Source organism: Mya arenaria, chromosome 17, assembly GCF_026914265.1.
Source record: "Mya arenaria isolate MELC-2E11 chromosome 17, ASM2691426v1".
Taxonomy (NCBI): domain Eukaryota; kingdom Metazoa; phylum Mollusca; class Bivalvia; order Myida; family Myidae; genus Mya; species Mya arenaria.
The window spans coordinates 40,056,895-40,080,243 of record NC_069138.1 but is presented as its reverse complement, the minus strand read 5'-3'; the positions used below and the strand labels follow the sequence as shown (position 1 = coordinate 40,080,243).

The window sequence follows — 23,349 nt, the reverse complement described above, 5'->3', positions numbered from 1 at the left end:
TGGCATCAACACTGTATGATTAAAATGGTATATTGAAGGTGGGTGCTATTCCTAAAATGTATATTGGAGAAAACAACCTATGGCGTGAACATATTTCATAGAAAATTATAATTTCCCCATAAAAGAACTGAATTGAATCCTAATGCAAGTCACATAATTAATCACTTGAGATGTAGATAGATATTCCAGCAAGTATATAGAGGAAGCATACCTGATCAACCAGTATCTGCACCAGGTCGGGAGTAAATCTGCGTAGAGCCACCAGGCTTTCACCGATCACCTTCAACAGGCTGCAAATAGACAGAATTTTACCTATGATAATGCAGTACTTCAAATCCATCGCAGTGCAGGGCTTTTTCTGTCCATTTTATCAATTCACATGTGAGTTAAACACCATAAAAAGCAAGTTATTGCAGTAATAAGCATGTTTGATAAGGAGCATACACTGCTTACTAAAGAAATCTGATAGTCAATAGTGTGATAAACAACTCCATCTGGATACCATCATAAAAAGGAACCATTCAATTGGTCAGATATTCTTAGCCGTGGCGTGCCTAGAAGAAGATCAGATTTACAACAGACTTAAAGCCACCCTTTATCTGTCAAAACCTCATGAAACTACCAAATGATAACATCACCTGTGTTGAATGAAAGTGTTCTGTGACCCCTCAATTGTGTTGGACGTGGGTGTACTGTGAGCCCTCACCTGTGTTGGACGAGTGTACTGTGAACCCTCACCTGTGTTGGACGAGTATACTGTAACCCCTCACCTGTGTTGGTCTAGGGTGTACTGTGACCCCTCACCTGTGATGGATGTAAGTGTACTGTGACCCTTAACCTGTGTTAGACTTGAGTGTACTGTGACCCCTCACCTGTGTTGAACTTGAGTTTATTATAACCCCTCATCTGTGTTGTACTTGAGTGTACTGTGACCCCTCACCTGTAATGGACGCGAGTGTACTGTGACCCCCTGACCTGTGTTGGATGTGGGTGTACTGTGACCTCTCACCTGTGTTGGACTTGGAGTGTACTATAACCCCTGACCTGTGTTGGACGTGAGTGTACTGTGACCCCCTGACCTGTGTTGGACGTAGGTGTAATGTGACCTCTCACCTGTGTTGGACTTGAGTGTACTATAACCCCTCACCTGTGTTGGACTTGAGTGTACTGTGACCCCTCACCTGTGACGGATGTGAGTGTACTGTGACCCTTAACCTGTAATGGACGCCAGTGTACTGTGACCCCTGACCTGTGTTAAACTTGAGTTTATTATAACCCCTTATCCGTGTTGTACTTGAGTGTACTGTGACCCCTCACCTGTAATGGACGCGAGTGTACTGTGACCCCCTGACCTGTGTTGGACGTGGGTGTACTGTGACCTCTCACCCACGTTGGACTTGAGAGTACTATAACCCCTCACCTGTGTTGGACGTGAGTGTACTGTGACCCCCTGACCTTTGTTGGACGTGGGTGTACTGTGACCCCCTGACCTTTGTTGGACATGGGTGTACTGTGATCCCTCACCTGTGTTGGACGTGAGTGTACTGTGATCTCTCACCTGTGTTGGACGTGAGTGTACTGTGACCCCCTGACCTTTGTAGGACGTGGGTGTACTGTGACCCCTCACCTGTGTTGGACTTGAGTGTACTATGACCCCTCACCTGTGTTGGACTTGAGTGTACTGTGTGCTGGGGTTATCCACGTCTTCCATGGACGCCTGTGTGTGCAAAGTAGCCACGGGAAACCGTTCCCCGCCACGGGACCCCGGCTGCTTCTCCCCTCCCTGCTGCTTTTAGAAGAAATAAATACTTAATTAGTTTGTCTTGAAAAAGGAATAAAACCAAATTAAAAAAAAAAAAAACTGAGAAAATAAATATACCAACTACCTTCTATTTATTGAAATTGAATGAAAATGAAGTTCCGTTCTCAGCACATCCTATTCTTTTTACATGTCTGGTAGTTTATCTGGTCACAGATTTCTTACCTCAAGTATATATTGTAGATATCTTGGCCTGACGAGGTACGACACAAATGTCTGGCACATGAATAGCATACTGGTCTGGAAACAATAAATATTCACAGTCAATACAATAATATTAGAATAACTATTGTAACATTCAAATTTGCAACTGTTAAAAACAATTTGAAAGTTATAATGGTCAATGTGTAAGCCTGAATTGTTTAAAATAACAAGGACCATTAAACATCATACTTCAAATTATTTATACATACATACATATATATGAAGGCTGAAAAAACTTCAACCCACCTCATGAAATATTGTCATAACAACATCAAAGAAAACTTTTAAAACTCAATAGTTCCTCTGGAATATTTACTGCACTTTTTTCATGGTAACAATTTATTTGATTAATGAATTTTAACATACTTAACTGCATGTTAAACGCAAATTGAAAAGCTGATATTAGAGTTACATACACAAAATACAGACCAGTATTTTATTGAGGGGTTCCGGCAGGTGAAGTCTCCACTCGCGGCTGTAGTTGGCTAGCTGCCCCACAAACACACATGTGCGCTCAACTTCCTCAAATATCTCGGGCTTCAGGTTAAATCTACTACACTCCAGGCACTGGGGAAAGGGAGAGGTGAAATTATCAATACACAACGCTTAACTACCTGATATACCACAGGCACTGGGGAAAGGGAGAGGTGAAATTATCAATACACAACGCTTAACTACCTGATATACCACAGGCACTTGGGAAAGGGAGAGGTGAAATTATCAATACACAATGCTTAACTACCTGATATACCACAGGCACTGGGGAAAGGGAGAGGTGAAATTATCAATACACAACGCTTAACTACCTGATATACCACAGGCACTGGGGAAAGGGAGAGGTGAAATTATCAATACACAACGCTTAACTACCTGATATACCACAGGCACTGGGGAAAGGGAGAGGTGAAATTATCAATACACAACGCTTAACTACCTGATATACCACAGGCACTGGGGAAAGGGAGAGGTGAAATTATCAATACACAACGCTTAACTACCTGATATACCACAGGCACTGGGGAAAGGGAGAGGTGAAATTATCAATACACAACGCTTAACTACCTGATATACCACAGGCAATGGGGAAAGGGAGAGGTGAAATTATCAATACACAATGCTGAACTACCTGATATACCACAGGCACTGGGGAAAGGGATAAGTGAAATTATCAATACACAACGCTTAACTACCTGATATACCACAGGCACTGGGAAAAGGGAGAGGTGAAATTATCAATACACAATGCTGAACTACCTGATATACCACAGGCACTGGGGAAAGGGAGAGGTGAAATTATCAATACACAACGCTTAACTACCTGATATACCACAGGTACTGGGGAAAGGGAGAGGTGAAATTATCAATACAAAACGCTTAACTACCTGATATACCACAGGCACTGGGGAAAGGGAGAGGTGAAATTATCAATACACAACGCTTAACTACCTGATATACCACAGGCACTTGGGAAAGGGAGAGGTGAAATTATCAATACACAACGCTTAACTACCTGATATACCACAGGCACTGGGGAAAGGGAGAGGTGAAATTATCAATACACAACGCTTAACTACCTGATATACCACAGGCACTGGGGAAAGGGAGAGGTGAAATTATCAATACACACCAACGCTTAACTACCTGATATACCACAGGCACTGGGGAAAGGGAGAGGTGAAATTATCAATACACACCAACGCTTAACTACCTGATATACCACAGGCACTGGGGAAAGGGAGAGGTGAAGTTATCAATACACAACGCTTAACTACCTGATATACCACAGGCACTGGGGAAGGGAGAGGTGAAATTATCAATACACAACGCTTAACTACCTGATATACCACAGGTACTGGGGAAAGGGAGAGGTGAAATTATCAATACAAAACGCTTAACTACCTGATATACCACAGGCACTGGGGAAAGGGAGAGGTGAAATTATCAATACACAACGCTTAACTACCTGATATACCACAGGCACTTGGGAAAGGGAGAGGTGAAATTATCAATACACAACGCTTAACTACCTGATATACCACAGGCACTGGGGAAAGGGAGAGGTGAAATTATCAATACACACCAACGCTTAACTACCTGATATACCACAGGCACTGGGGAAAGGGAGAGGTGAAATTATCAATACACAACGCTTAACTACCTGATATACCACAGGCACTGGGGAAGGGATAAGTGAAATTATCAATACACAACGCTTAACTACCTGATATACCACAGGCACTGGGGAAGGGAGAGGTGAAATTATCAATACACATTGCTTTACTACCTGATATACCACAGGCATTGAGGAAAGGGAGAGGTGAAATTATCAATACACACCAACGCTTAACTACCTGATATACCACAGGCACTGGGGAAAGGGATAAGTGAAATTATCAATACACAACGCTTAACTACCTGATATACCACAGGCACTGGGGAAAGGGAGAGGTGAAATTATCAATACACAACGCTTAACTACCTGATATACCACAGGCACTGGGGAAAGGGAGAGGTGAAATTATCAATACACAATGCTTAACTACCTGATATACCACAGGCACTGATGAAAGGGATAAGTAAAATTATCAATACACAACGCTTAACTACCTGATATGCCACAGGCATTGGGGAAAGGGAGAGGTGAAATTATCAATACACAACGCTTAACTACCTGATATACCACAGGCACTTGGGAAAGGGAGAGGTGAAATTATCAATACACAACGCTTAACTACCTGATATACCACAGGCATTGATGAAAGGGATAAGTGAAATTATCAATAAAGGGAGAGGTGAAATTATCAATACACAACGCTTAACTACCTGATATACCACAGGCACTTGGGAAAGGGAGAGGTGAAATTATCAATACACAACGCTTAACTACCTGATATACCACATGTACTAGGGAACGGTAGAGGTGAAAACATAAACGCTGCCCTATCAATACACACCAACGCTTAACTCCCTCATATCCCTCAGGCATTGGGGAAAGAAATTAGTCACATTGGTCATTGAGGAGATCATGTAATGTATTTTCGCCAACAAATTGAAAAGGACCAATCACTGAAGACCACTCATAAGGCATCTACATCACCAAAGAAAGAAATTGACAATGACCAATCACTTCTACATTACCGTGCCAACAAACTGACTTTGTGCAACCACTGTAGATGGTTAATAACACTGCTACAATACAATTCCAACAAACTGACATTGACCAACCACTGTAGATGGCTAATAATGCTGTTACAATACAATCCCAACAAACTGACATTGACCAACCACTGTGGATGCCATAAAAGCTACAAAGTTTTCTTTTGTCTAGTTCACCTGTTGCATTCTGTCCTGGTGGCTGCCAACAAAGTTGAAGGCGTCCTCGAGGAAGGTGAACTTGAGAGAGGTGAGAAGTGTGGTATACAGGTCCACACACTGACAGTACACCCCAAGCCATGTGACCGGCTGTGGAGTCTGACGGGCCTGCTTGTTCTGAAATGGTAGACCTTATCATAAAGAAATGGCATTATACTTAATAACATGTCAATCCAACGGTTTAATTGAATAGGTAGTTAATTAATATAAAATAATAGCAATTATGTTTGCATAAATGTAATTCAAATTATTTGCTAAGAAATAGTTCTACTTGGCTACATGATGCCGTTTCTAAGGCATTCGGATACATTTGCATGTCACCGTTATCATGGCCACGAGATTTTATTCTTGCTGGAAACGAGATAAATTTGGATCATGTGACGAGATCACGTGATAGTTCTTTCTCTTTGGCGATACTGTAGCGGCCGCTACAATTCAAACACTCTTTGGATTATAGTATGTGTATTACACACTGTATATACACACTCAAAAACAATTTTACTTATTTTAATTTGAGTATTAGCTACATCTTATGGTCTTCTCAACAAGTGAGTACTTTCCAGAGTGGGTCCCTGTATACTGTTGCCCTGATTCTGATAGTAGTGAGTAACGGACAAACTGTACTTTCCAGAGTGGGTCCCTGTATACTGTTGCCCTGATTCTGATAGCAGTGAGTAACGGACAAACTGTACTTTCCTGATGGGTCCCTGTATACTGTTGCCCTGATTCTGATAGTAGTGAGTAACGGACAAACTGTACTTTCCAGAGTGGGTCCCTGTATACTGTTGCCCTGATTCTGATAGTAGTGAGTAACGGACAAACTGTACTTTCCAAAGTGGGTCCCTGTATACTGGTGTCCTGATTCTGATAGCAGTGAGTAACAGACAAACTGTACTTTCCTGATGGGTCCCTGTATACTGTTGCCCTGATTCTGATAGTAGTGAGTAACGGACAAACTGTACTTTCCAGAGTGGGTCCCTGTATACTGGTGTCCTGATTCTGATAGCAGTGAGTAACGGACAAACTGTACTTACCGGAGTGGGTCCCTGTATACTGGTGTCTGATTCTGATAGCAGTGAGTAACGGACAAACTGTACTTTCCAGAGTGGGTCCCTGTATACTGTTGCCCTGATTCTGATAGCAGTGAGTAACGGACAAACTGTACTTACCGGAGTGGGTCCCTGTATACTGGTGTCCTGATTCTGATAGCAGTGAGTAACGGACCAACTGTACTTAATGGAGTGGGTCCCTGTATACTGGTGTCCTGATTCTGATAGCAGTGAGTAACGGACAAACTGTACTTTCCAGAGTGGGTCCCTGTATACTGTTGCCCTGATTCTGATAGCAGTAAGTAACGGACAAACTATACTTACCGGAGTGGGTCCCTGTATACTGTTGCCCTGATTCTGATAGCAGTGAGTAACAGACAAACTGTACTTTCCAGAGTGGGTCCCTGTGTACTGGTGTCCTGATTCTGATAGCAGTGAGTAACGGACAAACTGTACTTTCCTGATGGGTCCCTGTATACTGTTGCCCTGATTCTGATAGCAGTGAGTAACAGACAAACTGTACTTTCCAGAGTGGGTCCCTGTATACTGTTGCCCTGATTCTGATAGCAGTGAGTAACGGACAAACTATACTTACCGAAGTGGGTCCCTGTATACTGGTGTCCTGATTCTGATAGCAGTGAGCAACGGACAAACTGTACTTACCGGAGTGGGTCCCTGTATACTGTTGCCCAGATTCTGATAGCAGTGAGTAACGGACAAACTGTACTTACCGGAGTGGGTCCCTGTATACTGTTGACCAGATTCTGATAGCAGTGAGTAACGGACAAACTGTACTTTCCAGAGTGGGTCCCTGTATACTGTTGCCCTGATTCTGATAGTAGTGAGTAACAGACAAACTGTACTTTCCAGAGTGGGTCCCTGTATACTGGTGTCCTGATTCTGATAGCAGTGAGTAACGGACAAACTGTACTTTCCAGAGTGGGTCCCTGTATACTGTTGTCCTGATTCTGATAGCAGTGAGTAACGGACAAACTGTACTTACCGGAGTGGGTCCCTGTATACTGGTGTCCTGATTCTGATAGCAGTGAGTAACGGACAAACTGTACTTACCGGAGTGGGTCGCTGTATACTGGTGTCCTGATTCTGATAGCAGTGAGTAACGGACAAACTGTACTTACCGGAGTGGGTCCCTGTATACTGTTGCCCTGATTCTGATAGCAGTGAGTAACGGACAAACTGTACTTACCGGAGTGGGTCCCTGTATACTGGTGTCCTGATTCTGATAGCAGTGAGTAATGGACAAACTGTACTTACCGGAGTGGGTCCCTGTATACTGGTGTCCTGATTCTGATAGCAGTAGGTAACAGGTGTCCTGATTCTGAAAGCAGTGAGTAACGGACAAACTGTACTTACCGGAGTGGGTCCCTGTATACTGGTGTCTGATTTTGATAGCAGTAGGTAACAGACAAACTGTACTTACCGGAGTGGGTCCCTGTATACTGGTGTCTGATTCTGATAGCAGTAGGTAACTGACAAACTGTACTTACCGGAGTGGGTTCCTGTATACTGGTGTCCTGATTCTGATAGCAGTAGGTAACGGACAAACTGTACGTACCGGAGTGGGTACTTGTATACTGGTGCCCTGATTCTGATAGCAGTAGGTAACTGGCAAACTGTACTTACCGGAGTGGGTTCCGGTATACTGGTGTCCTGATTCTGATAGCAGTGAGTAACGGACAAACTGTACTTACCGGAGTGGGTCCCTGTATAATGTTGCTCAGATTCTGAAAGCAGTGAGTAACGGACAAACTGTACTTACCAGAGTGGGTTCCGGTATACTGGTGTCCTGATTCTGATAGCAGTGAGTAACGGACAAACTGTACTTACCGGAGTGGGTCCCTGTATAATGTTGCTCAGATTCTGAAAGCAGTGAGTAACGGACAAACTGTACTTACCGGAGTGGGTCCCTGTATACTGGTGTCCTGATAGTAGTAGGTAACGGACAAACTGTACTTACCGGAGTGGGTCCCTGTATACTGGTGTCCTGATTCTGATAGCAGTGAATAACTGACAAACTGTACTTACCGGAGTGGGTCCCTGTATACTGGTGTCCCCATTCTGATAGCAGTAGGAGATTGGTAGGCACACGTAACCAGTCAGCCCAGCCAGGGATAAAGCCTCACCACCCTGAAGTGATAAAAAGTTTTTATTTAGATATGAACTTTTGGTGAAGTATGGGACAGCCAAGCCTTTTTCTAGTCAGTTATAACTATTGATACATTTATAAACTTAAATGGTTCATTGGTTCATGAAAATTACCCAAGAAAAGTGTCAGAATTAAGAACTGATTTTAAAGAATTTTGACATTGGGTATAAGCCTGAATATGTTTCCCATGAGATGCCTAGTAACTAGTTTCTTGTTACCCATGTTCACAGCAACAGGAGTCACATTGATAGCTTCATGTCTACAATGCTGATAAGCCCATCATGAACTTATTATGTTGACCTATTGTGATAAACAATGTAAACAGTTAGCTTGCCACGCCAAGCTATGGTATACAACAGTGAGGACAATTAAATTGCCATGCTGGGCTATGGTGGTAAACAGTGTGGACAGTTAGCTTGCCATGCTGGGCTATGGTGGTAAACAGTGTGGACAGTTAGCTTGTCATGCTGGGCTATGGTGGTAAACAGTGTGGACAATTAGCTTGCCATGCTGGGCTATGGTGGTAAACAGCATGGACAGTTAGCTTGTCATACTGGGCTATGGTGGTAAACAGTGTGGACAGTTAGCTTGTCATGCTGGGCTATGGTGGTAAACAGTGTGGACAGTTAGCTTGCCATGCTGGGCTATGGTGGTAAACAGCGTGGACAGTTAGCTTGCCATGCTCGGCTATGGTGGTAAACAGTGTGGACAGTTAGCCTGTCATACTGGGCTATGGTGGTAAACAGTGTGGACAGTTAGCTTGCCATGCTGGGCTATGGTGGTAAACAGAGTGGACAGTTAGCTTGTCATACTAGGCTATGGTGGTAAACAGTATGGACAGTTAGCTTGCCATGCTGGGCTATGGTGGTAAACAGCGTGGACAGTTAGCTTGCCATGCTGGGCTATTGTGGTAAACAGCGTGGACAGTTAGCTCGTCATACTAGGCTATGGTGGTAAACAGTGTGGACAGTTAGCTTGCCATGCTGGGCTATGGTGGTAAACAGTGTGGACAGTTAGCTTGCCATGCGGGGCTATGGTGGTAAACAGCATGAACAAATACCTTGTCATGTTGGGCTATTGTGATGAACAGTGTAAACAAAGTCTGCATGTAGTGGACACTCTCCTGGCCCTGTGGGATAAAGAAAACAATAAATTAACTAGAGCTGTCACAGGAGTGACGAATACCCCCAAATGCCGCCTGGACACAGGAATGACAAACCATTCCTTTGAAAAGAGGCCATAACTCCAAGGTTACTGCACACTGCATCTTCTTGTCTGTTTTTCTATTTTCGTAACAGTGCACAAAAACCTTTACTCCACTGGCCCCATTTTCACTCACAAGCATTGTCTTCACAGAGGCTGCCTATACAGCAAGTTTCATCACAATATCTCATGCCCAATTAAAGCTATGAAGCAGAAACCGTTTTTCTATTTTTAGTAACAGTGACCTTGACCTTGGCCCCACCAGTCCCAATATCGAACTTGACCTGTATCTTCTGATGTTACACCTGTGTACCAAAAAATGTTCAAATTTGTCAAGCCTTTCATGAGTTATCGTCCGGAAACCGTTTTTTCTATTTTTAGTAACAGTGACCTTGACCACACCAGCCCCAATATCGAACTTGATCTGTATCTTCTGATGTTACACCTGTGTACCAAAAATTGTTCAAATCCGTCTAGCCTTTCATGAGTTATCGTCCAGAAACCGTTTTTCTTTTTTTAGTAACAGTGACCTTGACCTTGGCCCCACCAGCTCCAATATCGAACTTGACCTGTATCTTCTAATGTTACACCTATGTACCAAAAAAATTTCAAATCTGTCAAGCCTTTCATGAGTTATCGTCCGGAAACCGTTTTTCTATTTTTAGTAACAGTGACCTTGACCTTGGCCCCACCAGCCCCAATATCGAACTTGACCTGTATCTTCTGATGTTACACCTGTGTACCAAAATTTTTCAAATCTGTCAAGCCTTTCATGAGTTATCGTCCGGAAAACGTTTTTCTATGTTTAGCAACAGTGACCTTGACCTTAGCCCCACCAGTCCCAATATCAAACTTAACCTGTATCTTCTGATGTTACACCTGTGTACCAAAAATTTTCAAATCTGTCTAGCCTTTCATGAGTTATCGTCTGGAAACCATGAAAACCGACAGACCGACCGACCGACAAGCTCACTCCTATATACCCCCTCAAACTTCGTTTGTGGGGGTATAATAATGATCAATGGACATTTGACTATAAGACTGAGATAATTTTGTTACTTTTCTTACACATCATACTGTTTCATCCATTAAAAAATGTTGTTTTTGTTTTTTTAAATAGATGCCTTCTCCTTTATATCTCCTTTATATCTATGAAATCTTAGCTACAGGTGAATCATAAACAGCAGTCTCTTCAAATACATGTTATCAGGAATTGCACAAAGAACGTATGACTGATTATCATCAAATTTTCAAATGGTTCTCTTACAGTTAAATAACAAGGAGATTTTTTTAAAGAAGAGTGTTGAGAGGTGGGGTAAAATATGCCCATCTAATATTGTGACCAAGTTCAGCTAGCCATGTTTACCTGTAGGTACATGTGTTTCTAGCCGTGTTTACCTGTAGGTACATGTATTTCTAGCCATGTTTACCTGTAGGTACATGTGTTTCAAGCCGTGTTTACCTGTAGGTACATGTGTTTCTAGCCGTGTTTACCTGTAGGTACATGTGTTTCTAGCCGTGTTTACCTGTAGGTACATGTGTTTCTAGCCGTGTTTACCTGTAGGTACATGTGTTTCTAGCTGTGTTTACCTGTAGGTACATGTGTGCAGAGGAGAGAAGTGCAGGAAGCACCATATGTTCTTGTAAACATGGCAACCAGAGGTCCGAGCTACCTATCTGGTGGAGTAGTTGGTCCACTGTGCAGCAACCAACCATCTGCAACTATATACACACAAAGATATTGAATATTGTTTTGGGAATATAAATGCTGCAAGAACAATAGTTATATTGTTCTGTTTCACATGGTCATTATTCTAACTCAATTTTCAATAACATATCACTTTTATATACAAGGGATGACACTGTAATGAGAGTTTGCTATTCTAATACTTGCTTCATACGAAGACATTGTCCCTTTCTAGCAAAATTAAAGTAAAAAGTTTGGTCAACCCTAACTAAAGCTCTTCAGTACCAACTGTTTTTCTCTTTTTTGTAACAGTGACCTCAACCTTGATCCTCGGGGCCCGGAACGCAATCCCATGAAAGATCTCCCTAAACTCTTCCTAGTTTGGTCACTATATGTCAAACCTAACTAAAATTCAATCTCAAAGGTAATTTTGACAACGCCCACTGAAAATTGACCTTCATCATTCTAATAACTAGGTTTCACTTTGTGAAAATCTGGATAATAACAAAGACATTTCTCAATTATTTTAATCATTAAGACATAAAACAGAAAATTCTACTGTTGTGCAAGTCTAACCATAAATGAACACTGTGTTGATAAACCAAATTAAGCACCAACCTTGATCCTGTGATCTGTGTTTACAAATGAGCCGGCCCCTCCATCCTGTCCTTCCCGTAACTTCTTTAATTCCTGCACAGAGGGTAGTTCCCTGGTAGTCTGGAGTAACATCTTACACACTGTGGCCAAGATTGTCTGCAGTCTTCTCATGTCAATCTCTGTCACAAACAGACAAATGACTTAATCAACAAACCACTATCAAATTGACATGTGGTTATTTATTTTCTGTAGCAACATAATTATTGTGTTCATATGTTTAACTTTGTAAAGACTCCACATGTCTTTCTTTTTAAATTTTGACAGTTGCTATCGATTGAAAGCTGAAGCTTGTGCATTTCTTCTAATTATAAATTTCAAGGGCAATTTGAGGGTTCGTACAACATCCTTGTACATGCTTGAAACTTATAGACATGTGGAAATGACAGAGAGTATTATCATTGGTGGATAAGAACTTACTCTTGGAGTGGTCAGTGCGGACACTCTGCAGTAGAGTGGACAGTGTCCCTAGCAGGCCAATCTGTATGGAGGGGATGACCATGTCCCCACTGGTCATTGACAGGTCAAGTGTCTCCACACACTGGTCAAGCAGCTGCTTCCAGTCCTTCAAACAGCTGAATCAAACACCAAATCAACTTGTTGACAGAATAAAAAAGATTACAGTTGAACACCGTTATTCCGAAATTGTAGGGACCCAAAAAACTATTTCGGATTAGCGATATTTCGGATTAACAATTTTCAGAAAATGACAGCGTTCGCAAATTATAGATGACGTGAAATATTAAGTCGTGACGATTGCAATGTTGGTTACACGTTACCAATATGATACATTCAGTCTGAGTGATCTCTCGTATACAAAAATAAATGTTGATTTATTGTTTAATAAATGACAAATAATTTGTTATTATACTTCTTTATTAAAACAACATAAAACATTCCAAACAAAATGACAGCACATGTATGCATTCCGAATATAGCACAGTTTATAAAAAGCATGTTTAAATACCACTTAATGTGCTCAATGTCATTCTTTAACAGGTGCTAATTGTGCTCCATTGTCATCTAAAGCCAATGCCCGAGTGTTTTCGCAGTATGGTGTGAAAAACTATGACATGATCGAGTTCGAAATAAGAATTGATAAATAGGTGTGAAATACCAAATCGGAACCGTATTTTTTACTCCGGAATAGCGATTATTTCGGACAAGCGATTTCGGATTAAAGATTGAAAAATTTAGTTAAACAAAGAAGGGGCAGCGGTGTTCAACTGTATTTCTATTTTGTAATGGGGAAAATCATCCCTTGCAATTGGGAATGTTCCCATTGTTTTTCTACAAATTTGGATCATTTCAAGTTCAATATAGTCATAAACAACAACAACAAACTAGAGCTATCACATATTCAAGGGCACATAACTCTAAAATGGCCGTTGGTCACAAAATTACACCAGGCACAACTTCTTATGAAGGTTGTAATATGAACCAAGTATCAAAGTGATAACTGTATAACAGTGGGAGTTGTTCGCTCCACAAACTGCCCTTCTTGTTCATACATAAAGCACTTCTTTCTCAGGTAACATGTTACTTTAAGTCATAAATAAATGTACATTGTATTTTCATTTTTTAGAGCCACGAATCTATGCACAGAGAACAGAGACCAGTTAAAACCATGGAAACCGAGCCTACCTGCCCCAGGAGCTGACCAGAGTAAAGAAGAGGGCGCTGCATGTCTTGGCCACTGTGTGACCAAACTCTGTCAGCTTGTCAGAGAACTGAAATGTAGCAAAATACACTGAAGCACTGTGGGATAGCGGTTCATATTGATGGAAATATATTATTATAACAAATGATACACACATACATAAACCTCTAGCATTTAGCAACTTAGTTGCAGCTGGATTATTTTTTTCATTTGCCTTTTGAAAATATTTAAGTAGCAGCGTCCTGTAGAATAATACATGCAAATATGTGTTAGATTTGAATGCCTATTAAAGACAAAGTACCTCATGTACTAAACCTGTGCATAAACAGACTGTAACAGGTCTTCCACAATCACCTCATGTACTCTGCATATACAGATTTTTAACAAGTCTTCCACAATCACCTCATGTACCATACCTGTGCATATACAGACTTTTAACAGGTCTTCCACAATCACCTCATGTACCATACCTGTGCATATACAGACTGTAACAGGTCTTCCACGATCACCTCATGTACCATAGCTATGCATATACAGACTGTAACAGGTCTTCCACAAGCACCTCATGTACTATACCTGTGCATTTACAGACTGTAACAGGTCTTCCACGATCACCTCATGTACTATACCTATACATATACAGACTGTAACAGGTCTTCCACGATCACCTCATGTACTATACCTGTGCATATACAGACTGTAACAGGTCTTCCACAATCACCTCATGTACTATACCTGTGCATATACAGACTGTAACAGGTCTTCCACGATCACCTCATGTACTATACCTATGCATATACAGACTGTAACAGGTCTTCCACGATCACCTCATGTACTATACCTGTGCATTTACAGACTGTAACAGGTCTTCCACAATCACCTCATGTACCATACCTGTGCATATACAGACTGTAACAGGTCTTCCACGATCACCTCATGTACTATACCTGTGCATATACAGACTGTAACAGGTCTTCCACGATCACCTCATGTACCATACCTGTGCATATACAGACTGTAACAGGTCTTCCACGATCACCTCATGTACCATAGCTATGCATATACAGACTGTAACAGGTCTTCCACAATCACCTCATGTACTATACCTGGGCATATACAGACTGTAACAGGTCTTCCACGATGACCTCCTTAAGCTCTTCCTCAAGCTTCAGCTCCGTCACCTGTGGGAGACAGTTGTTTTAAATTAGGGTCAAATCAAGTATGTTACATGTAGGAGACAGTAGTGTTTCACAAGGGTCAAATCAAGTATGTTACATGTAGGAGACAGTAGTGTTTCACAAGGGTCAAATCAAGTATGTTACATGTAGGAGACAGTAGTGTTTCACAAGGGTTCAATCAAGTATGTTACATGTAGGAGACAGTAGTGTTTCACAAGGGTCAAATCAAGTATGTTACATGTAGGAGACAGTAGTGTTACATAATGGTCAAATCAAGTATGTTACATGCAGGAGAACTTAGTGTTTCACAAGGGTCAAATCAAGTATGTTACATGTAGGAGACAGTAGTGTTTCACAAGGGTTCAATCAAGTATGTTACATGTAGGAGACAGTAGTGTTTCACAAGGGTCAAATCAAGTATGTTACATGTAGGAGACAGTAGTGTTACATAAGGGTCAAATCAAGTATGTTACATGTAGGAGACAGTAGTGTTACATAAGGGTCAAATCAAGTAAGTTACGTGTAGGAGACAGTAGTGTTTCACAAGGGTCAAATCAAGTATGTTACATGCAGGAGACAGTAGTGTTACATAAGGGTCAAATCAAGTATGTTACATGCAGGAGACAGTAGTGTTTCACAAGGGTCAAATCAAGTATGTTACATGCAGGAGACAGTAGTGTTTCACAAGGGTCAAATCAAGTATGTTACATGCAGGAGACAGTAGTGTTACATAAGGGTCAAATCAAGTATGTTACATGTAGGAGACAGTAGTGTTACAAAAGGGTCAAATCAAGTATGTTACATGCAGGAGACAGTAGTGTTTCACAAGGGTCAAATCAAGTATGTTACATGCAGGAGACAGTAGTGTTTCACAAGGGTCAAATCAAGTATGTTACATGCAGGAGACAGTAGTGTTACATAAGGGTCAAATCAAGTATGTTACATGTAGGAGACAGTAGTGTTACATAAGGGTCAAATCAAGTATGTTACATGTAGGAGACAGTAGTGTTTCACAAGGGTCAAATCAAGTATGTTACATGTAGGAGACAGTAGTGTTTCACAAGGGTCAAATCAAGTATGTTACATGTAGGAGACAGTAGTGTTTCACAAGGGTCAAATCAAGTATGTTACATGTAGGAGACAGTAGTGTTACATAAGGGTCAAATCAAGTATGTTACATGTAGGAGACAGTAGTGTTTCACAAGGGTCAAATCAAGTATGTTACATGCAGGAGACAGTAGTGTTACATAAGGGTCAAATCAAGTATGTTACATGTGGGAGACAGTAGTGTTACATAAGGGTCAAATCAAGTATGTTACATGTAGGAGACAGTAGTGTTACATAAGGGTCAAATCAAGTATGTTACATGTAGGAGACAGTAGTGTTACATAAGGGTCAAATCAAGTATGTTACATGTAGGAGACAGTAGTGTTTCACAAGGGTCAAATCAAGTATGTTACATGCAGGAGACAGTAGTGTTTCACAAGGGTCAAATCAAGTATGTTACATGTAGGAGACAGTAGTGTTTCACAAGGGTCAAATCAAGTATGTTACATGTAGGAGACAGTAGTGTTACATAAGGGTCACATCAAGTATGTTACATGTAGGAGACAGTAGTGTTACATAAGGGTCAAATCAAGTATGTTACATGTAGGAGACAGTAGTGTTTCACAAGGGTCAAATCAAGTATGTTACATGTAGGAGACAGTAGTGTTACACAAGGGTCAAATCAAGTATGTTACATGTAGGAGACAGTAGTGTTTCACAAGGGTCAAATCAAGTATGTTACATGCAGGAGACAGTAGTGTTACATAAGGGTCAAATCAAGTATGTTACATGTGGGAGACAGTAGTGTTTCACAAGGGTCAAATCAAGTATGTTACAAGTAGGAGACAGTAGTGTTACATAAGGGTCAAATCAAGTATGTTACATGCAGGAGACAGTAGTGTTACATAAGGGTCAAATCAAGTATGTTACATGCAGGAGACAGTAGTGTTACATAAGGGTCAAATCAAGTATGTTACATGTGGGAGACAGTAGTGTTACATAAGGGTCAAATCAAGTATGTTACATGTAGGAGACAGTAGTGTTACATAAGGGTCAAATCAAGTATGTTACATGTAGGAGACAGTAGTGTTTCACAAGGGTTCAATCAAGTATGTTACATGCAGGAGACAGTAGTGTTACATAAGGGTCAAATCAAGTATGTTACATGTAGGAGACAGTAGTGTTACATAAGGGTCAAATCAAGTATGTTACATGTAGGAGACAGTAGTGTTACATAAGGGTCAAATCAAGTATGTTACATGCAGGAGACAGTAGTGTTACATAAGGGTCAAATCAAGTATGTTACATGCAGGAGACAGTAGTGTTACATAAGGGTCAAATCAAGTATGTTACATGCAGGAGACAGTAGTGTTACATAAGGGTCAAATCAAGTATGTTACATGTAGGAGACAGTAGTGTTACATAAGGGTCAAATCAAGTATGTTACATGTGGGAGACAGTAGTGTTACATAAGGGTCAAATCAAGTATGTTACATGTGGGAGACAGTAGTGTTTCACAAGGGTCAAATCAAGTATGTTACATGTAGGAGACAGTAGTGTTACATAAGGGTCAAATCAAGTATGTTACATGTAGGAGACAGTAGTGTTACATAAGGGTCAAATCAAGTATGTTACATGTAGGAGACAGTAGTGTTTCACAAGGGTCAAATCAAGTATGTTACATGCAGGAGACAGTAGTGTTACATAAGGGTCAAATCAAGTATGTTACATGTGGGAGACAGTAGTGTTACATAAGGGTCAAATCAAGTATGTTACATGCAGGAGACAGTAGTGTTACATAAGGGTCAAATCAAGTATGTTACATGTGGGAGACAGTAGTGTTACATAAGGGTCAAATCAAGTATGTTACATGTAGGAGACAGTAGTGTTTCACAAGGGTCAAATCAAGTATGTTACATGTAGGAGACAGTAGTGTTTCACAAGGGTTCAATCAAGTATATTACATGTAGGAGACAGTAGTGTTACACAAGGGTTCAATCAAGTATGTTACATGTAGGAGACAGTAGTGTTTCACAAGGGTTCAATCAAGTATGTTACATGTGGGAGACAGTAGTGTTACATAAGGGTCAAATCAAGTATGTTTTATGTAGGAGACAGTAGTGTTTCACAAGGGTTCAATCAAGTATGTTCCATCAGCTGACACATACACTTTTCCACACATGACATAACCCACACGAAGCACAGTCTCACCTGTATTTTTGCAATAACAACCCAGAAGTCCTTCCAAGCTCGGAGGAGGAGAAACGTTGGGTTATCAGACAGATCTGTCCCCTCCAGTGAAAGGTCATGGGGCATGACTGAGTCCTGCGATCTTACCTGAATACTGATGTACTGAAAAAGGTAGGGATAACTTAAAAAACAGGACATTTTTGTGTGATTTTAAATCTGAACTGATGTACAAACTTTATTGAAGTAATTAAGTGTAAACATTTTTTTAAGAAAATAATGTCATGAAATTCTTGTTAAAAAGAAAAAGTTCTTTATTTGTTAAACTTCCTAAACATGTTATGGATATAGATATACATGGTATCAAATTTTTAATCCAGTTTTTATACAAATTTATATGCATGCATATTTCAGACATTTTCTTTACATTACCATCAATTAAGAGGAAACTAAGGAGTTCATTTTGGCAAAAAAATTAAAGGCAAATGGTTGTAAAATCAAGTGGTTTACTTTGACCACCGGTGACAAACAACCTCTGATGAGTTACAAGATGGAGCGACACTCTAATCCATAAAGAACTTTACATCATGAACAAACTGTATAATGCTTGTCCTATTGTGATGTGCTACTTACAGTGGACCAGTATTTCAATCTGCCTTTCTCAGCCAGCTCTTTGAACACTTTCTTCAAGTTGTCATCAAGTCTGACACTTAAAGCACATAAAAAACAATGTGAAATGATAAATACTATCTTATCATTTTTATCCTCATTCAATAGTGTTTCAGATATCTGGATTTTAGTATTTGATATTCTGCATAACAGTGACAGAACTTTCATTCACTAAGAGATGTATCCATTTGTGAAATTACTTTAAAAGATGACCAATATCATCAGGAAATATAATCTGCATTTAGGTTTCCTTCATTTTTCCACTGATCACATTATTTTTCATACATGACATAAACTTGTATCAATCCAAAATCAATGCATTACCTGGTGACAGAGTATATTTCATGCGCCAGAAGTCTGAGTGTGTAGGCGACAGTTTTCATTCTGTGGACCAACATTTTGTCCTGGGTGACATCAGGTAGGTCCTTGAGCAGACAGGAACACAGGCTTGGCCAGAAGTTGGGCCTGAAATTTGAGACATTTTGAACTAGTCTTCTTTTTGACAGTGTAATTATGAACTGAATTCACTTAGGAAATATTTACAATGACTATAATCTGTATATCATTATATATCATAGTCAAAATGATAAAAAGTGTACATCTATAAAAAATATTGTCTTCCATATGGTCTGCCACAGAACATGGATAGCTGGAACTTGTGACCAAACATACTGGGAGGCATTTATAAATATATCCAAACATGGTTCTCACTTTGCCCGTAGCGCCTCCATAGCCGTCTCCCGTCCACCCTGCCACAAAGCCTGTATGAAGCTGGTACATGCAGCCAGCAGGTCTGGGGGGCACCTATAGGTCTCCTGGCGCCCAACATCCATCAACTCCAACACAGTCTGGATGCAGCTCACCTGTCCATCCTACAGGGGGTAAAAAAATAAGCATCAACATATTTTTGTGTGTCATTAAAACTAGTACAAATTTTTTTCTGACAAATTTGGGGACAAACTATTTGGGGCTTAAGTTTGGCCCCATTTCAAATGCTAGAACACATTCTCTTTTCCCTGAAAGTGAAAATCAAATTCCCAATTCCTTTTATTGTGTTGTTGTTTATTTAGCTGTTTTTGTATGGCAAATTGGTGTACTGTGAAATCATTAATGTTCGTGGGGCATTAATGTTCGTGGTTTTCGTGGGTTAGGTGATCCACGAATTCAAGATCCCACGAAATAAAGACCCTTTAATCACCTTTTCAATTGCCATGTTATGTACATACTCTAGTTTATTCGTACCAGAGGCCGCAGTATACAGCATAAATATCCGTCTCACTGCATATCATTGTTTTGTTATTATTATATATCTGCCTTTAACAAATAATAAACCAAATCATTTAAATGTGTTTTTATGAACCAAATGACAGAAGCACGTGCCTAAACGTGCCAGGTTTACAAGATGTGAGTGATGAGTGTCGGTTTTCGATTTTTTTCTTTAATCAAATAATTAATCGATTACATTGGAGGCTACTGAGCACCCACTGTGACAATGTACAAAACAACGTGTTCATTATACTTATTTAACAAAAACATGTGAATAAACATTGAAATGATTTGATATGAAATAAGATAGCATTCAAAAGTGATTGAATTTGTAAACATCAGATATCTTTTGGGATTGCTTACTCAAATATACGGACCTTTCGGTGTTTTCACAGTTTGCAAAATTCTTAATTGGCATTCAATGGCTTCACCTATCCGTACCTATGATCAGGGTACATCTTCTTTTATGACCTTAATTTCCAATTAAATCAATAATTGACATGGGTATATGCACTAATTGGCATGTCTGACACTTAAGCGAGTGTCATAAACTGAGTGACGTAGAAGACGGAAATCACGGGCCAGCGTGTGGAGATAATCTAGGATGATAGCAGTTTCGATTTTTTTTTTCAAAAATGAAAAACCACGAATTCAAGTACCCACGAAATTGTAAATGTTCGGCCAACCACGAAATTTCATGCCAACGAATATAAATGATTTCACAGTATTCCAAAAAATATTCCTAAATAACATTCTTTAATCTTTTCTGTCTAATTTCAAAACATTCTTGTCTGTTTTTAGGTGAAACTGCAATTCTCAATTTGAGTCAAAATGATGCATTTTTCCCAATTGGGAAGACCCTGGCCCTTTTCATAAAATGGTTTAAAAAAACATTGTTATAAATATCTGTATTTTACTAGTGGGGGTATAATATTCGCCATTTTTGCAAAAATAAATCAGGTAAAGTTTTTTTAAAACATTACTTAATAACCTTGTTTTAATTGTAAACTAAACTAACAAAGCTGCTGGCAATCCTTTCAATATCTTATCTTTCAATAGAGATGAAGAATGTTGATCACCAACCTTGTTAGCATCAGTCTGAGATGATGGCTGGACATTGAGGAAGAGCTCTATAAGCCCAGGCTGCGTATCAACACATACTGACAGGAGCTGCAGGATTCCGGTCTTCAGACTTAGATCCTGGCAAAAAAAGAAACGGTCCGAATAATTATATCAGTTTTAATATACAGTTACAATTCATTTATTTTTAATTTCAGGAAGAGCTCTGTAACTACATATTGTTACGACCTAGCCCCGTGGTCCGTCGACGCTATCAACTGTCCCTTTTAGGGTGACCAAGTATTTGAAGTGTTCCCCTCGTGACTGCCCCTCAGGTACTGGTAGCGTAACCTCTCAATGGCAGTTAAATTGTATGTAGTCTAACCATTGCGTGTCAAAAACTAGTTCACCGGGAAGACAACTCAAATCGATGTTTACAAGTTTAATAAACATTGGAAAGCAGTACACCAGCGGAATAAATCATCATTTAAACATCAAAAGAAGAAAAGGTACAGTATGCAATCGCTGGGTAGACACAGGAAAACGCTATATCATCGTGTTGAATTTTATAAGTCCTTTAAACATTAATTTTCCGCGAATTTCCTATATAATTCTTTTTGGATTTTATCAAGGAGACAAATAATAAAAATCGTTCATTTGTTATCGTTTTCTACTTCCAGTTAAATGTCAAAACCAAATGCCAAAATGGACGAAATGCCCGAGGGCGAATCGTACGGGATGTGCTTCAAGCTATGTCCAAGTTACGTCTCTTCACGATTCTGGAAAACCCCGCCTTATATACTCACATGGTCAAATGACCGAAGATCATGGTCATATGACCCGACCGAAAATGACCCGACCGAAAACGACCCATATTTTTGGGTCAAATGACCCAAAAATATTGGCTGACAGCCAATCCAAGATGGCGTCGTCATAGATCGTGAACTATTGAAAAAGTAAATAAACAATCTTCTCTACATGAACACATGGATATTCACGTCTGATTTTCTGTGTCTTTACCCAAGTTTATCAGGTTTGTGAGCAATGAAATCTGAATAAATTAAATGTAGATAGCTTTGTGTAGCATTTGTAATAACTTCTATCCCTGTGGAATGATTGCTCACTCGGCGGTGGCAAAATTCAAACAAGGCTGGCGCGCCTGGAATGTCGGGGCGTTGCTAGTTTCTTTTGTGATTTTCCATTGACCGATAACAACAACAATACATATTATACAAAGAATTAAGGTAAGTGCATATTTTTCTAACACAACCATACATATGCTGGGGCATATCAATATGGTCAGATGTACACATAAACAGAACAAACATCTTCATAACACACAAATATTGATATTAAACATCAATTTTCTGGTAAGCTTAAAAACTTTGCAGAATTTAAATTTTGTATGAAAACAAATAGTTCTTTCTGATCTTATTTCTTTAACAAAGTCTTAGCAAATCACAGAAAAATTTGATGTTAATCAATCTCAAAACAATGATATTTACCTCAGTAGCAAGTTGTAGTCTCATGAGGAATATATCCCTTAGAGCCTCAGCTTGGCTACCCAGACAGGCCAGTATGGACATTGGTAGAACCACCGCCAGACGACGCAGGAAAAGAGTGGCCAGTCTTGCCAACTTGGGACTCGTCCGGTGATAAATGTACTCTACAATATTAAGGAACACCTCCAATATTAATACTCAAACAGGATGTAAAAAAAAAGGTTGTTGTTTTTATTAACAAGTACTCCAGTGTCTATTTCTAGTAGTAACTTAACCTGCATTTTAATTATAAATTTAATATCCTACACAATGATCTCCCTGGACCAGAAGATAAGATCACTGTACAGTTTGTACACGCAAATAGCCGGATTTTAGTTATATCAGTCAATTTTTTTAATGATTTCACATTTCAGTGTACAAAATTCGGATTGGAATCCACTAGCCCATTCGGGCTACCAGATAGGAAATTTTACTAGCCCGAACCCAATTTCACTAGCCCAAACTTAAAACACTATAAAGAATTACACGTTCGAAATAATTTTTGGAAGTTTGAATACGATTCTGCAATGGTTCTGATCATCTTATTAAGCACGCTCATACAGTTTCAATAAATGTTCCCCTAATCT

General features: G+C 39.9%; 1 protein-coding gene across 2 annotated transcripts in view; it reads right to left on the bottom strand.

Annotated features, from left to right (window-relative positions):
* Positions 1-23,349, bottom strand: part of LOC128224649 (nucleoporin NUP188-like) — a 53,328-nt gene that overhangs the window by 2,680 nt on the left and 27,299 nt on the right. Inside the window, exons 27-44 of one of the 2 annotated variants that reach the window (XM_052934574.1) lie at positions 22,727-22,887; positions 21,246-21,362; positions 19,608-19,768; positions 19,221-19,361; positions 18,861-18,936; positions 18,252-18,392; positions 14,922-14,996; positions 13,800-13,885; positions 12,576-12,730; positions 12,120-12,277; positions 11,405-11,536; positions 9,672-9,740; positions 8,491-8,592; positions 5,357-5,512; positions 2,453-2,590; positions 1,985-2,059; positions 1,662-1,789; positions 212-290 (exon numbers count right to left, since the gene is read on the bottom strand). In XM_052934574.1, the coding sequence (XP_052790534.1) occupies positions 212-290; positions 1,662-1,789; positions 1,985-2,059; positions 2,453-2,590; positions 5,357-5,512; positions 8,491-8,592; positions 9,672-9,740; positions 11,405-11,536; positions 12,120-12,277; positions 12,576-12,730; positions 13,800-13,885; positions 14,922-14,996; positions 18,252-18,392; positions 18,861-18,936; positions 19,221-19,361; positions 19,608-19,768; positions 21,246-21,362; positions 22,727-22,887 (2,150 nt within the window). The remainder of the gene's footprint in view (positions 1-211; positions 291-1,661; positions 1,790-1,984; positions 2,060-2,452; positions 2,591-5,356; positions 5,513-8,490; positions 8,593-9,671; positions 9,741-11,404; positions 11,537-12,119; positions 12,278-12,575; positions 12,731-13,799; positions 13,886-14,921; positions 14,997-18,251; positions 18,393-18,860; positions 18,937-19,220; positions 19,362-19,607; positions 19,769-21,245; positions 21,363-22,726; positions 22,888-23,349) is intronic. The other variant, XM_052934575.1, reaches the window with a different exon arrangement.